Here is a 17,816-nt window from a genome sequence, read left to right as displayed (position 1 = left end):
AAATAAATGGGTTGATGTTGTGAATAGACAAGCCTTCCTTCGATGTTTTTGAAGACGCTATTGCCAGTGCAGTATTTTCCCATGTGGTTTATTTTTAAATGTGTCAGGTATAACATTGTGAAATGTAATCCTTCCAGATTATTCAGCAGGGTTTAAATAGTGAATGCCACACCAGTTAGTCATAAGGGTAGCTTTGGTCTTCATGTTGTTGGGTAGTTCTATAGGCAGCAGGTGTTGTACCAGGTGCAGGATTTTTTCTGTACCCTTTTATTTTACATGAAACCTGCTTACCTGTGCTTTTCTAATCCCAGGTGCAGAATTTCCTTTAGACAATTATTTATTTTCACATATGAGTTTTGGAACTTTGAAAGAAAGTAGTGTTTTATGATCATCATCTCCAAGATAAGGAGCTTATTCATTAACCTTTGTAGTAGGTGCCTTGTGTCATTTCTGTGTTCGGGATTCAGCATTAGGAGATGTTGAATGAGAATTTGAGGAGATCAGTAGTTGCTCACATCACTGGGATAGTTTATAGAAGACCATCAGTATATCTCTCTCAATTTTTTTTTTCTTTTTTATTAAATGGAGACAAGCAATTATTCATTATTTGTAGACTCTACTCCCTGTGATTTCTTTGTTTCTTGTAGATTGGGGAGTTTATTTGATTGAAAACCAATAGACTAGTAGTCTCTAGTGAACTGAAACGCCCACAATGCTCTAGCTAGCCTAAAACTATTTTTTTTAAATCACAAATAATGTAAATTTGGTAATGCTGACACATGATCTAATTGACTGATGTGCAATGTGAACCTTTAAAGTGGTTGTAAACCCTCTCTCATTGTTTCCAAAGTAATGGCATAGTGCTGATCTGATAGGTGTATATACATGTCTCCTGCATGTTTGCTTGTCTTTTGATATATCTCCTCCTCCTCTATTTGGAGCCCCGCAAAACTCTGGATTCAGTGGGCGGGTTTATTTTCCGGCGCTCGGTGGGAGGGGTCGTATCGTCACCAGACTCCCTGCCTACCTCTACACTCCCCTTGGCCAGGCAGCGTCACAAGGACAAACCTTGCGCCATGGGAGCCTCCACAGGAGAAGCAAAGCACGCTCATCGCCCTATGTCACTCCTGCACATGTGCACATACACTTAGCTGGCTGTAGTGGAGGATTCGGAATAGTTGTGTACCTGTATTGTAAAGCTGCTTTGTGTTTTTGTTATTTTACTTAAAAAAAATTAAAAAAATACTTAACCTGTTCTTTGCAATGGTTTTGCACAGGGCAGCCCGATCCTCCTCCATGCTGGCACTCCTGGCTCCCAGAACCCCCCCCACTACAGGGGCACTCGTGCATGCTTGGTCCCGAGCCTTGCTCTGCCTGTCCATATGACCCACAGAGTGGGGCTCAGCCCCCACCCTGCTCCCTGGCTCTGATTGACAGCATTGGGAGCCAATGGCTTCTGCAGCTGTCTCTGAACCAATGAGGAACGAGAGCCCTGGCTCTTGTGCACATCCCTGGATTGAGATTCGGCTCAGGTATGCATTTAGGGGGCTACGGGGGAGCCTCATTCTTTACAAACATTTTAACTACTTGTGGACTGGCCACCGTCATTTATACGGGGGCTGTTTGACGTTAAATGGCTACCATAACCCCGGTATCTTTTTAAAAGGCTTTCAGATAAGTGGTCTCTGCGGTGGATTCCCCGCAAGATCACCTTTACCGGGAGAGGGCCCCTCCCTCCGCACTTCGTTCTTCGCCGCTTACTGGAGCCGTTGGTAGCAGCAGAGTTGATTGGGTCCTCTCCCCTCTGAAACATGTAGCCGAGTGAAGGCAAGATGGCCCCCGCTCAGCTCCATAACGTCAAACGTCACTTTCGCCCAATGGTCCCAAATGGGATTATTTTAATTTTTTTTAATATTGCATTTTAAGTGTAAATGTGAAATATGAAGTCTTTTTGACCTCAGATCTCACATTTAAGAGGTCTTGTCATGCTTTTCTTCTATTACAAGGGATGTAAACTTCCCTTGTAATAGGAATAAAAGTGACCCAAATTTTAGTTTTTAATAGGACAGTGTAAAAATAAAAAGTTAAATAATAAAAAAAATGTTAGCCTCTCGATGAGCTCGTGCGCAGAACCAAACGCATATGTAACTCACGTCCGCATGTGAAAACTGTGTTCAAACCACACGTGAGATTAGCGTGAGAGCAATCAGTACAGTTTTCATACAAAAAATAAATAAATTATCGGAAGAGCAAGACAACTCATCGGAAATTAAAGCATACATTGTAATTTTCGTAACGCTAGTAAACTCTTAATTTTCGATATGAGACTAGCATGCAAAAAAACAATGGACTATCATTTGTCTGAAATTCTCATTGTGTGTGTGTATACAAGGCTTTAGTCTAGCTCTACCTTCTTCTGTAGGAACAAATCACGTGCAATATTGATTTGGTGCTGCTAATGGCGAGCAATGGAATGCTGTTCAAAGTGAACTATTGATGCAGAATTGGATAGGGAAGGGGGGAATGAATTGTGTTTTTTCCTGTCCTGATTCACCTCCTACCATCACCATGAAACAAAATTGTAACGATGAAATCCTGAGATTTCAACAACTGGGATTCTCAGAATGGCATTTGTGTTTACTGAATGAATGTCTAATGCCGCGCACACACGATCGGATTTTCCGTCGGAATCCCGCTGAAGCTTGGCTTGCATTCACACGTACACAAAAGTTCTCTGAACTTTCATCCGTCAAGAACGGGGTGACGTACAACACGACGAGCCGAGAAAATGACGTTCAATGCTTCCGAGCATGCATCGGAATTTTGCTTGTCGGAATTCCCCCTGTGTTTTTTCATCTGATCTGGCTAGTTACACAAGATAGGTGTAAGGGTAGATTCACACTGTTGTAAGTGTGGGACATATAAATTGCATGTGTTCCCACAGCTAACACTGCACTGATCTTTTGTAGATAATCGGAGGTGCAATTCACTCTTCATGGTACTGCCACGCATCTGAAAACGATGCTCGTTTTTTCAGTAACATGAAGGTGCATGGTGCACCATGCAGTTTCAGTTCCGCTGTGATTTTAGAAACTGGACTGCTGTGCCCGCAAAATAAAAACACAACAGTTTGAAACTGTATCGCATCTACTCTGGATGAAGGAGCATAGAGACGCGTTAGAATCGCTAGCAAATTTAAATATACTGACAAATTGAAGCCAAGTTCCAGCTAATACTTTATAATTGGTTATAACAACAGTTTTTGTTCCCTTTTTGGGTAAAAGGTTTTGTATAAATAAAAACCAATCGTCAACACCCCCTGCTTCGTCTCAACCCTGTAACTACATCTGTGGGGGGAGCAGAGAGAACGGAGCCATCGGCAATGTTCGATCGCTCAGTACTTGGTGTAGAGGTGGCAGGGGACAGATGCAGCATCAGTCCGAAGCTGCATCCACCTAGGTAAATATAAAATATAAAAAATAAAAAAAAATGGCATACTTCTCTTTTTTTTAAATACATTTTGTTGACATTGATACAGTATATTGTAAAGTTGCCACAATGTAAATGCGTTCCAGTAAGAAGCTGCATTCCTGTGGCACATCACTTAGAAACTTGTATAAGCTCCTGAATGCAAAGATCAAAAACCCACATCTTTAGTAGTGATCTCATGTTTTGTTTGCGGCATTTGGGATATGTTTGAATCGGGTCTGTACAGTACAGAATGTTTTTGTACACTGCAGAAATGGTTTTGAGATAAGTTTTTAGCACTAATACATTAACTTTTATCCTGCTGCTATTTTCAAAAGACTTTAAATCTCATCTCCAGGCAAACTTATAAAATATTTCAATTAACATTTTTGTCCCTTTGCTTATGTGTTTATGTATGTATTTATTTACTTATTTTATTGGTGCCGTCAAGGTAATAACCCCAGCGTCTATGTGCATGCAGAATTGGTGGCATTTACTTACAGTAGATCAGCATTCTTGGGTCACTCATTGTCCTATTCATATAAAATGTGTTTTGTCAATGTTGGCCCTTAAGGCTGGGTTCACACTGCAAATACACTACGGTTCCCGCATCGCACCCGACATGCATGGCAGTTCACTCTTCCATATGCAAACTGCTGGGGAGTGTCATAATGTGTTAACGACACCCCCATTTTAGCTTGCGTATCGCTCTGCGAACTGATAGTTCGCCCATGAATCGGATCGCATATGTGTGAACACACATGCGATCCGATTCTGGTCTGAACAGAAAAAAGGGTCCTGTGTGTGTTTGGACCGAATGCGGTGCGATATGGGCCATACTATCTGTATGGCTGATTTCGCGCCGCACAGACATTGCATGTAATGTGAACGGCAGTGCATCGCACAAGTGTGAACCGGGCCTAAAGAATTCCAGACTAAGGTAACGTTTAATAACAGAATCCAAAATGAGTAAATACGGATAGTAATAAAAAAAAAAATTATATCATTTTTATTTTTTCCTGTTATCTGCAGTTGTAAATTGGAGGATACAGGTGTTTTGAGACATGACTGTTATTTGTATAAGTATACATCCGTCATTGGGTTATTGCTTGCACTGTGAGGCACAGTTCGCAGTGATGAATACAAATGTCAGCCTAAAGACTTGTACGCATGGAAACTTTTGCCCTAAGGCTACATGTACACCCTGACCGCGCCTGCAGGAAAATACAGAACACGTAAAAAATGCAAACCGCGTTTTTAACACCATTTCACCACATGCCGGCAGTCATAACGTTCCTATCCTGACTGCGATTCCTCCACGTTCAGAAGAGGGAGGTTTAACCTCGCCTATACGTGGCAGCCCCTAAACTCTGCTAAAAGCCTATGTGTACATTGACACAGGCTTTTATGGAGTTCAGTTTAGGAGCTTTGGCAAAAAAATGCCAAACTCAAGTTTAGGAGTACATGAAGCCTTAGGCCAACCGAGTTCAAATGCCATTTTAAAGCATGTACTCAGGTTGGAAATGGTTTTAAATGGTACGATCACATCTATTGGGTGCTAAAAAGTGTATAGGGGGTGCTATAAAGTGCAAAAAAAACAGTAGGAGTTATCCATACTTCATCATTTCAAGGGGAGCAGCTTAACACTTTGTGTGTGTGTGTGTGTGTGTTTTTGTCATGGGACCTGTCCATTGGTACTCAATTTTTTACTCAATCATTTTTGGCGCGGAATTGTTTTTACTATGATCACATCTATGCAACTTGTGTTAGACCGATTTTAGTGGTAAAGGGCCTATTAATTACAATGGCTCTACATGAAAATGCTCATTATCGTGTTAATCATACCTAAACAGTATAAATTATATCACATGATATGACAATACAGTATTGCCTTATTTGCATTTTCTATAGAAAGGAATCAAGATTTGCATGTGAAATTGGCATGAAGAAGTAATTTAGAACTTCCTAATGATTTTTTGTAAAACATTTTTTCTATGTGAACATTTTATTGCGGTTTCTTCAGCAGTATATTTGGAATTTTCTAAAAAAAATAAACACAGGAAGTGCAGTTTTTTCTTTTCTATTGTTGCTGGAATGTAATATAAGTGGGAACTGCTTTTCCTTATCGGAGTAAAGAATGAAGTTTGCCAGCCTGAAGGATCTCAACAAATTATAAAAACACTGTTTCAAACTGGCACAGTAGTAGCAAAATCTGGTGCAGCTGTGCATGGTATCGGCTTCTAACTTCAGCTTGGGCAATTAAGCTTTTGACCTAAAAAAAAAAACAAAACTGGAAGCTGATTGGTTTCTATGCTGAGCTGCACCTGATTTTTCAACTCTCCAGTTTTAATAAATGGACCCCACGACTAAAAAATTTTTTTGGTTGTATAGCTTTATATATTGATGTCCAATGTACTATTTTTTTTTACTAATTACTCTCTCTTTTTGCAGGTTTCCGGAAGATCAGTTTAGATGATCTTCGAAAGGCCTACATAGTTAAGGACGTCCAGCAATATATTCTTCATCGCTTGGACCAAGAAGAAGCACTGAGACAACATTTAACAAAGGAGACTGCAGAGATGTTAAACCAGCTTCATATTAAAAGCAGCGGGTGCTTTCTTTATCTGGAGCGTGTATTAGATGGCGTTGTTGAAAATTTCATAATGCTTCGTGAAATTCGTGATATTCCTGGAACTTTAAATGGTTTATACCTCTGGCTGTGTCAGAGGCTGTTTGTAAGAAAACAGTTTGCGAAGGTCCAACCAATTTTAAATGTTATCCTAGCTGCTTGTCGACCACTAACATCTATTGAACTGTTTCATGCGGTTTGGACCAAAAGCATGTCATTGTCCATGGAGGATTTTCAGCGTAAGATGGATGCTCTGTCAAAAGTACTTGTTGGTGGACTAGGAAATACTAAAATCTTGTTCCACTACAGTTTTGCTGAGTGGCTGCTTGATGTAAAGCACTGCACCCAGAAATATTTATGCAATGCAGCAGAGGGACATAGGATGATTGCAATGAGTTATACATGCCGAGCAAAAGAACTGACACCAGTAGAGGTTCAGGAATTTGCATTACATCTAATACATTCAAATTTACAGTTAACAAATTCGGAACTAGCTTTGTGGATGATCTGGAATGGAACGTGTGTAAAAGACTCCTTATGTACGTTAATACCAAAGGAACAAGAGGTGCTGCAATTACTAGTGAAAGCCGGTGCCCATGTTGACAGTGAGGATGACAGAACTTGTTGCATTGTACGGCAAGCTTTGGAAAGAGAAGATTCAATCCGTACACTCCTCGATAATGGTGCATCTATTAATCAATGTGATTCAAATGGAAGAACTATGTTGGCTAATGCTGCATATAGTGGTAATCTAGATGTGGTCAACTTGCTAGTCTCAAGAGGATCTGATCTTGAAATTGAAGATGCCAATGGGCAAACAGCACTTACTTTGGCAGCCCGCCAAGGCCACGTTAAGGTTGTGAATTGTTTAATTGGATGTGGCACAAATATAAATCATTGTGATCATGATGGTTGGACAGCACTAAGATCTGCAGCATGGGGTGGGCACACTGAGGTTGTTTCTGCACTTTTGTATGCTGGAGCCAAAGTTGATTGTGCAGACGCTGACAGTCGAACAGCTTTAAGAGCAGCAGCATGGGGAGGACATGAAGATATTGTACTGAATTTACTACAGCATGGAGCAGAAGTTAACAAAGCTGACAATGAAGGCAGAACTGCTTTGATTGCAGCAGCATACATGGGGCATAGGGAAATTGTAGAGCATCTTTTAAATCATGGTGCAGAAGTCAATCATGAAGATGTGGATGGAAGAACCGCCCTATCAGTAGCAGCTCTTTGTGTTCCAGCAAGCAAAGGTCATGCATCTGTGGTCAGTCTCTTGATTGAGAGAGGAGCAGAGGTAGACCATTGTGATAAGGATGGAATGACTCCCCTACTTGTGGCTGCATATGAGGGACATGTGGATGTGGTTGATCTTCTTCTAGAAGGTGGTGCAGATGTTGATCACACTGATAACAATGGACGTACCCCCCTCCTTGCTGCAGCTTCTATGGGGCATGCATCTGTTGTTAATACATTACTTTTCTGGGGTGCTGCTGTAGATAGCATCGACAGCGAAGGTCGTACCGTTCTTAGCATAGCATCTGCTCAAGGAAATGTTGAAGTAGTGAGGACACTTCTGGACAGAGGTCTAGATGAAAACCATAGAGATGATGCTGGATGGACTCCACTTCATATGGCTGCTTTTGAGGGTCACAGACTAATCTGTGAAGCATTAATTGAACAAGGTGCTCGAACAAGTGAAATTGATAATGATGGCAGAATACCTTTAGTTCTAGCTGCCCAGGAAGGACATTATGATTGTGTACAGACTCTTTTGGAAAATAAATCTCCTGTTGATCAAAAAGGATATGATGGTCGCAATGCTCTCCGTGTTGCCTCCTTGGAAGGGCATAGAGATATAGTTGAATTGCTTTTGAGCAATGAAGCTGACATTGACTCAAAAGATGCTGATGGACGTCCTACACTTTACATTCTATCCCTGGAAAATCAGTTAACAATGGCTGAATATTTTTTGGAAAATGGAGCTAATGTGGAAGTTAGTGATACTGAAGGGAGAACAGCTCTTCATGTTTCCTGCTGGCAGGGACATTTAGAGATGGTTCAGACCCTGATTTCCTACCGGGCTGATGTTAATGCATCTGACAATGAGAAACGTTCTGCCTTACAGTCCGCTGCCTGGCAAGGGCATGTAAAAGTAGTCCAGCTATTAATTGATAATGGTGCTCTGGTCGATCATACATGTAACCAAGGTGCTACTGCACTTTGCATTGCTGCCCAGGAAGGACACACTGAAGTTGTTCAGGTTTTATTGGAACATGATGCAGATCCAAATCATGCAGATCAATTTGGAAGGACAGCAATGCGTGTTGCTGCTAAAAATGGACATACACAAATAATTAAGTCGCTTGAAAAATATGGAGCATCAACTCTCAATGGAAGCAATCCATCGCCTGTTCATACAATGGAGCAAAAAAACTTAAATATACTATCAACAAAAGTACAGTCTTTAACAGTTAAATCTAATAGCTCATCCAGCACTGGAGGTGGTGATGTTCACCCAACTATGCGTGGATTGTGTAATGGACCCTCTCATGCTTTCAGTTCTCCCTCAGAATCCCCAGATTCTACAGTAGATAGACATAAGTCTTCTCTTTCAAACAATTCACTTAAAAGTTCTAAAAACTCTTCACTTCGTACAACTTCATCTACAGCAACTGCTCAAACAGTGCCTATTGATAGCTTCCATTGCCTTTCTTTCACAGAACAAATTCAACAGCATTCACTTCCACGTAGCAGAAGTAGACAGTCAGTAGTATCCCCCTCTTCCACAACACAGTCTTTAGGGCAGAACAATTCACCAACGAGTGAATTTGAATGGAGCCAAGTCAAACCGAGTTTAAAATCCACAAAGTCAAGTAAAGGGGGCAAAGGAGAATCCTCAATCAAATCTAGCTCTGTAACAAAGAAAACCAAGCAAAGTAGCTCTTCCCAGTCTAAGGTTTTGGAATATGAAATGACACAATTTGACAAAAGAGTGCATGTTCCCATTTCTGGCCCTGGAGTGAATGTACCACTAAAGCAAATCCCTGCTGACTCTTCAAAAATTCAGATATCTTCAGTTCAACAGCTGAGTGCAGAACAAAAGAAAAGGAATGGCATAATGACCAATCCCAATTATCACCTTCAAGGGAATCAGGTTTTTCTTAGTAGAGTTTCTGTGCCTCGTTCTCTGCAAGGTCGTGGGCATTCGGAAGTTCTTGAAGGATATCCTTCAACAGAAACAGACTTGGGCCTTAAACAGTCACTTAAACTTCAAATTGAAGGAACTGACCCTAGCTTTAACTACAAAAAGGAAACTCCACTATAACTGGTAAGAATTTTTTTTTTTTTTTTTTAATTTATAATTTTAAATACTTTTAAAAAAAAAAAATCAAAATTTTTAGTAATCCCTTTGGCAAACGTCAAAAGGTGCTTTTTAGGTTTTAAAGCCACTTCAGGGCACAGTGATATTCTCTTACTACCCTACCTACTGAACTACATATTCTTGCCTCCTCCACCATTCCCTACTCTGTGGTACACTCCAAGGAGCATGGTGTTGGTGATTGCACAGGGATAATGACCTCTTCCTTTTCATAAGGTAAAATTTCTCAGGCCTGGCAAACCTGGGAAGAGGTCACAGGCTTCTCCATCCTTGGAAGCACTAGTATAAGATTCTAACACTTTTCCTGAATGTGTGAAGTGATTTGGGCTCTTTAACTATATTTAGTAATATATGGTAATTATATTTTAGGAAGTTTTATGGGCAGTTATAACTGGTAGCAGTAGTAGTACCTCCACCCCTGCTTGTCATCGGTTGTGTTTGTTTTTGTTTTTTTCGTTTTTTGCAAATCTGTTGCAAAGTTATAGAGTTGCCACCACTGGAACCTATTCAGCCTTATTTGCTGCAGTGCAGCCTAGCTTTTGAAACGACTACTCCTCACACTGGTCTCTTTCAGTCTGGCCATCATTATACAATGTGTTTTAAATTCTGCACAGTCACTCCTATTTGATGAAAGCTGTTGTCAGTACTAGTGAACTGACATGGTTAATTTATATCAACAATATATCGATCAGCTCATATTCAAGCAGAGCATCATTTCTTACCACAAGCTTTAAACTGTGTTCCACATTGTGTATCTGCATAGAGAAACCATATTTTATTCTATGTGCAAGTGAACAAATAACACAAGTATAGTATATGTCGGAGAATATATACAGTATCTCACAAAAGTGAGTACACCCCTTTCATTTTTGTAAATATTTTATTATTTTTTCATGTGACAACACTGAAGAAATTACACTTTGCTACAATGTAAAGTAGTGAGTGTACAGCTTGTATAACGGTGTAAATTTGCTGTCCCCTCAAATTTAAGGGGTTGTAAAGGTAAAAAAAAAATCCCTAAATAGCTTCCTTTACCTTTAGAGCAGTCCTCCTTCACTTACCTCATCCTTTGATTTTGCTTTTAAATGTCCTTATTTCTTCTGAGAAAGCCTCACTTCCTGTTCTTCTGTCTGTAACTACACACAGTAATGCAAGGCTTTCTCCCTGGTGTGGAGAAAGCCTCTTGAGGGGGGAGGGGGCGAGCAGGCAAGTCGGGACACTCTCTCTACTTTGCAGATAGAGAACGGAGCTGTGTGTTAGTGGGTGTCCTGACACTCCTGCTCGCCCTCTTCCCCCTCAAAAGGCTTTCTCCACACCAGGGAGAATACCTCGCATTACGGTGTGTAGTTACAGATAAAAGAACAGGAAGTGAGGATTTTTTAGAAGAATTAAGGACATTTAAAAGCAAAATCGAAGGATGAGGTAAGTGAAGGAGGACTACACTAAGGTAAAGGAAGCTATTTAGGGAAAAAATGTTTTACCTTTACAACCCCTTTAACTCAACACACAGCCGATAATGTCTAAACCGCTGGAAACAAAAGTAAATACACTCCTAAGTGAAAATGTCCAAATTGGGCCCAATTGGCCATTTTCCCTCCCCAATGTCGTGTGACTCATTAGTGTTACAAAGTCTCAGGTGTGAATGTGGAGCAGGTGTGTAAAATTTGGTGTTATCGCTCACTCTCTCATACTGGTCACTGGAAGTTCAAAATGGTACCTCATGGCAAAGACCTCTCTGAGGATCTGAAAAAAAAAAAAAAGAATTATTGCTCTATATAAAATGTCATAGGCTACAAGAAGATTGCCAAGACCCTGAAACAGAGCTTTAGCATGGTGGTCAAGACCATACAGTGGTTTAACAGGACATATTCCACTCAAAACAGGCCTCGCCATGGTCGAACAAAAGTTGAGTTCACATGCTCGGCGTCATAACCAGAGGTTGGGAAATAGACTAAGTGCTGCCAGCATTGCTGCAAAGATTGAAGGGGTGGGGGGGTCAGCCTGTCGGTGCTCAAGACCATACACCGAACACTGCATCAAATTGGTCTGCTTGGCTGTCATCCCAGAAGGAAGCCTCTTCTAAAGAGTTTGCTGAAGACAAGCAAAGGACATGGATTACTGGAACCATGTCCTGTGGTCTGAGACCAAGATAAACGTATTTGGTTCAGATGGTGTCAAGCATGTGTGACGGCAACCAGATGCGAAGTACAAAGACAAGTGTGTCTTGCATACGGTCAAGCATGGTGGTGGGAATGCCATGGTCTGGGGCTGCATGAGTGCTGCCAGCACTAGGGAGCTACAGTTCATTGAGGGAATCATGAATGTCGGCATGTACTGTGACGTACTGAAGCAGAGAATGATCCCCTCCCTTGGAAGACTGGCAGCGGGGCAGTTTTTCTACAGAATGACCCCAAACACCCCTCCAAGACTACCACTGCCTTGCTAAAGAAGCTAAGGGTAAAGGGGATAGACTGGCCAAGCATGTCTCCAGACCTAAACCCTATTGAGCATCTGTGGGGCATCCTCAGACTGAAGGTGGAGGAGTTCAATGTCTCTTGCATCCACCAGCTCTGTGATGTCGTCATGGAGGAGTGGAAGAGGACTCCAGGGGCAACCTGTGAAGATCTGGTGAACCTCATGCCCAAGAGTGTTAAGGCAGTGCTGGAAAATAATGGTAGCCACTCAAAATATTGTCAATTTGGGCCCAATCTGGACATTGTCACTCCCTTTTTGTTGCCAGCAGTTTAAAAATTGTGTTGGGTTATTTTGAAGAGACAGCAAATTGACTCTTATACAAGCTGTACACTCACTACTTTACATTGTAGCAAAGTGTAATTTCTTTAGTGTTTTGTCACATGAAAAGCTATAACATTTACAAAAATGTAAGGGGTGTACTTGCTTCTGTGAGATGTATGTGTGTGTGTATATATATATATATATATATATATATATATATATATATATATATATATATATATATATATATATATATATATATATATATATATATATATATATATATATATATATATATAATTTTTGCATTCAGTGTAGACTATATATACAGTGCAGGCTATATATACATATACATATACATATACTATATATACTATATATACAGTACAGTGCAGGATCACTAGTGTGTGTGTGTGTGTGTGTGTGTGTATGTGTAATGTTGTGTTATATATATTAGTTGTGCTAATAAGTTTACATACCCTGGCAGAATTTTATGATTTCTTGGCTATTTTTCAGAGAATATGAATGACACACAAACTTTTCTTTCGCTCATGGTTGGTGTTTGGCTGACACCATTTATTATCAATTAACTGTGTTTTACTCTTTTTTTTTTTTTTTTTTCTTTTTTTTTTTTTTTTTTTTTTTAATCATAAGGACAACAGAAACTTCCCAAATGACCCTGATCAAAAGTTTACATGCCCAGTTCTTAATACATTTTAACATCAATGACAGCTTGAAGTCTTTTGTGGTATTTGTGGATGAGGCTCTTTATCTTCTCAGGTGGTAAAGCTGCACATTCCTCTTGGCAAAAAGCCAATTCCTGTAAATTCTTGGCCTGTCTTGCATGAACGTCACATTTTTGATCTCCCCAAGTGGCTCAATGATATTGAGGTGAAGAGACTGAGATGGCCACTCCAGAACCTTCACTTTATTCTGCTGTAGCCAATGGCAGGTTGACTTGGCCTTGTGTTTTGGATCATTGGTATGTTGGAATGTCCAAGTACGTCCCATGCGCAACTTCCTGGCTGATGAATGCAAATGTTCCTCCAGTATTTTTTGATAACATACTGCATTCATCTTGCCATCAATTTTGACATAATTTCCTGTGCCTTTTTTATAGCTCCCACATCTCCCAAAACATCAGCGATCCACCTCCGTGTTTCACAGTAGGAATTGTGTACCTTTCATCATAGGCCTTGTTGACTCCTCTCCAAATGTAGTGTTTATGGTTGTAGCCAAAAAGTGAAATTTTGGTATTATCACTCAAAATGACTTTGTGCCAGAAGTTTGATGGCTTGTCTCTGTGCTGTTTTGCGTATTGTAAGCGGGATACTTTGTGGCATTTGCATAGTGATGGCTTTCTTCTGGCAACTCGACCACTTCTTGATTAGAGTTTGAACACTGCTAATTGCCATTCTCATTTCCTTGGATATCTTTTTTTTTTTTTATATCCCTTTTCTGTTTTATACAGTTCAACTACCTTTTCCCGCAGATTCTTTTGACAATTCTTTTGCTTACCCTGTGACTCTAAAGCCAGAAACTTCAGTGCAGCACTGGATGAAAGATGCAAGGGTCTGTCATGAGTCCAGAAACTCATTGTCCTTTTTATACAGACACTAATTACAATTAAACGGATCATAAGTAAGGATTGTTACCTTTTTAATAACCATTCAAATCCCTTTGTCACCAGGGTATGCAAACTTTTGATCTGTGTCATTTGGGTAGTTTCTGTCGTGATTATGATTTTAAAAAGAGTAAACACAGTTGATAATGCCTTAAGCCAAACACTAACTATGAGTGAAAAATGTTTTTATATTCTCTGAAAAATAGCCAAGAAAACATAAATTCTACCAGGTTATGTAAACTTATGAGCACAACTGTTTGTTACCAACTCCTGCACTCTGTCTACTCTTAGACTGTCTATAAATAATGCCTTACAAGCAGGGGGCATAGGCATTTGCCACAGGGGAGTAGGCAGTGCGAGCACAGAACAGGCAGGCGCAGCTGACTGGAATGATCACTGAGTTTGATGGTTCCTGCACTGGCTGGCTGCATCCCAGGATGCTAAGCTGACAGGCTGAGACTGATGTGTTCAGATTTCAGGTGAACAGAAACTTGGGCAAAGTGTCAGTGTCAAAACCCAGACTGTTCGGGTCAATCTCATACTGGTGGCAACCCTAAGCGCACTACTTGTTCTAACGGTGAATGTGCTGACAAAAGCCCAGGCACCAGGACACAGTTTTTAGTCAGCATGGGATTTTCAAGCCCTGTTGTAGTGGCTAAAATGGTTCACATATATAGATTTTGTCTTTGTATTTAGCTGTTTGCCTGATGTTAATCTTTTAAAAATATATATTATTGTATACATTTTATGTAACGTTTTTTTCTTCACTTTTCACAGGTTGAAAAAGCACAAGACTGTAACATACTAGAAGACACCTAAAACTGCAAATCCTTTTTAATTTTTTTTTTTTTTCTGACCATGAGTCCACTGGTTATTGTTTTAAAAAGACGGTCCATTCAAATGTGATATTTCAGTTATTGGTGGTATGTGCTGGGTCAGGTCACATTTTTGGCATCTTAAGCATCTATGGGACTTAAGCATCAAGATTCCCAGCTATAGTTCCTGTCAAAGTTTCCAATCAATGTGTTAATTTTGTGTTTTTTTTTTTTTCTTCGCTCACCCTCTGCAATTTCTTTTTTCTTTTTCATCCAGAATCTGACAGATTGTGACATGCCTTTTTTATGCAAGATCAACTGCAATGATCTTACCACCAGAGACTCGCACATGTATAATACAAGTTAACTCCCCTGGCAGTTACCAAAAGCTGAAATGACAATTTTGGGTTGACTGAATATTAAACATGCCTAATTCTAGGCAAATTTAAGGAAAAAAATACTGAAATTGTGTCTTGAAAATGTGCACACAATGCACTTTGTAACTGCACCTAAAATTCCCCTTTCTCCCCCTATAAAACATTTGTGCTATTTGCAGCTTTTTATATAAAACGGGAGCATAAGTATGCATGTCCTGCCGTGAACTGTATGACTCTTCTCAAATCTGCCGTTCAGAAATGAGACAAGCAGCAGAAATGTATTCATTTTTGTGTGTTTTAATAAGTCAGGTCTTGACAGCATCTGAAATAATACAACTCTGTAGACTTGAAAACCTACAAAGTATCTTAACACTTTGAAGGCCAGAAATGTACAAGGAAAAAGACACACGCACAGCCTAGTCCTCTGCAGTATTTACTTATTGAATGCAACAACTCTTGTATCATGCCCAGACATGCCTTGCACAGTCAAGAGTCCAACAAATTCCTTTTCCGCCTTTTTTTTGCTGTGGAGTTGAATGTATTATGCTCAACTTTGCACAATACAAAAATCTTTTAAAAGTGCATATTTATCTGCCACTGATGATCTCAGTGTTAAATATTTTTCTGGTGTTAACATTGGCTTAACTTTATTTAAATGAACTTTGTAATCTGTTATGTTTTTCGTCCAGTTAGAGAAAATATGTAGTTAACTTGTTTGTGTCAGACATGTGGACATGTACAAATGACAAAGATTCCCTTTTTTTTTCCCTGTAACTGTAATGGCATATTTATTTTACACATGTAGCATATAGTGGTAATAGTAAAAAAAAGCCTCTGCTGAAGAGCTACAACACATTATCAAAGTTTCAAAATTCTTGTCCCTGTGGGACATATACTTGGATATATTCAAATAAATTCTTAAAGAAAACCAGCCATAATTGGGCTTCTGAAAAACTCTGAAAAGTATGTGTTTATTATAATTGTGGAGGTAGATGTATGAAATCTTTGTTTTTTCCTTTTATTTATCCTCACTCGAGAGCTAGTGTTTTCTGCCGTATCATCTGCCTAGCCTTAGCCTGAGACTGCGTAACGGTGCCAAATAGAGCTAGGTAGTTTAAAGCTTAAGATAGACAACTGATAATACAGTCAGGCAGTTGACAGGACAGCTACTCTCAAATATGAGAGGACATCTTAAAGTGGAACTTTACCTCTAATAACTTGGTAAAAAATTAAGGTTCCTTTGCAAGGAACGTACATTCCACATTAATAATTGTGCTACTGAAATTTGTGTGTGCTGTAAATTGCCTCCAGCATTGCTCCTGTTTCTTCTTGCTGGACGCTGCCTTATTGTTAAAGCCCAGAGCCCATGAGCAGCAGTAAATCTTTAGGCTGTCAGCACATTGGCCTCTACGTTTTCAGCACAAAATAAAGAGCATCTGAACATGTACAGAGCAGGGTGAGACATTGTATTACTGGATTTTAATCAGTAATTTTTAAGGTTTTACATAGATCTACCTGCAAAAGGGGCCAGCCTGAAGTGATTTAGCAGGCCTTTGTTTTCTAAATAAAGTTCCAATATAGGCTGGCCTTTCGCTGGACGAAACTTAACTGGCCAAAATTCTTTGTGGATGGTCCAGCACTCTTCCACCCAGCATCCTTTAATTCAAGAAAGGAGCTGGGCGGGAAAATTGCAACCGCTGTTCAGGTATTCTGACAGTTACTGCCTTCTGTCAGAATACAATAGCTTGCACTGCAGAATTCATCCATCCACACTTTCTATAGCATGGATGGAGGAATCTGATTTTTTTTTTTTTTTTTTTATTCAGTACACAGGCTGAATGAGATTTTTTTTTTTTTTTTTTTATATATAGCCAACTTTATTCCTTAAAGGTGGAAGTTCAAGCAAAACCTAAAACGCTAAACCTGCTCTCTGCCACATTCTAAATCTAATCTATCTAATCCTGTAAAGCAAAAATTGGTGTACTTGCCTATTCTGCAGCCGATCCAGTCTGGTCCCAGCATCAGCTGTCAGTGGCGGCTTCAGTGTGGAAGCTGGTGCAGGAGAGGCAGCTGACAACAGAAGGCCCATAGTAAGTCTATGGGTGATGTAATTTCTTAGCAATTGACAGTCCTCTCCCGCACTTCCACCGCTGGAAAACCAGACTGGATCGGCTGCAGGATAAGCAAGTACAGCCATTTCGTTCATTCGTATTAGGTTTAGAATAATTAAACCTGCACAGATATATTACGTTTTAGACATAAAAAGAAGAAAAGGCTCTTTACAAAGTTTCAAACGTTTCCTGCACTGCCTTTAGTAATTATGCCATTTTCTGCTTAGAGGTTGTTAAACATTTTAAGCCTACATGACTTACACAGAGTTCTTATCTGCATTCATGGGATTTGATAAAACGGTCGCTGTTACAAAAGAACTATGGCTAATCATACAAATGTGTGTGGATGGACATATCTCTACAAAAGATTTAGACTAGAGGAAGGGTGAGAGAAAGGTTGGTATGGTTTCTGTGCATGCCTTCTGGGGGAAAATGGATACTTTTGCAATGATGGAAGAGCGTTAGTCATTCATTTCTGCATGAGTATGCATTTTTGACTAGCGTCAGGGAGCCCAGGACTCCTACTTGACTGCACTGAAATCTTGTTTTTCAAAATGTCTGGTCTTTTTTTTTTTTTTTTTTTGACCAGGAGGAATGATGGATGTCTAATTCCCATATAGATACAAGGCATTTGGAACAAGTAGAAATCTAGCAAAACCTACAAGCCCTTT

General features: G+C 39.8%; 1 protein-coding gene across 1 annotated transcript in view; it reads left to right on the top strand.

The window, feature by feature from the left end:
• The window catches only part of ANKRD50 (ankyrin repeat domain 50), a 67,500-nt gene extending 50,690 nt beyond the window's left edge, over positions 1-16,810 (top strand). Inside the window, exons 4-5 of the mRNA XM_040330633.1 lie at positions 5,920-9,431; positions 14,620-16,810. Coding sequence (XP_040186567.1) covers positions 5,920-9,428 — 3,509 coding nt within the window. The 3' untranslated portion in view covers positions 9,429-9,431; positions 14,620-16,810. The remainder of the gene's footprint in view (positions 1-5,919; positions 9,432-14,619) is intronic.
• Positions 16,811-17,816: the final 1,006 nt, after the last annotated feature.

This window comes from Rana temporaria, chromosome 1 (assembly GCF_905171775.1).
Source record: "Rana temporaria chromosome 1, aRanTem1.1, whole genome shotgun sequence".
In the NCBI taxonomy this organism is placed as follows: domain Eukaryota; kingdom Metazoa; phylum Chordata; class Amphibia; order Anura; family Ranidae; genus Rana; species Rana temporaria.
Note: the sequence above shows the minus strand (reverse complement) of the source record. Positions and strands in the feature narration are given on the sequence as shown.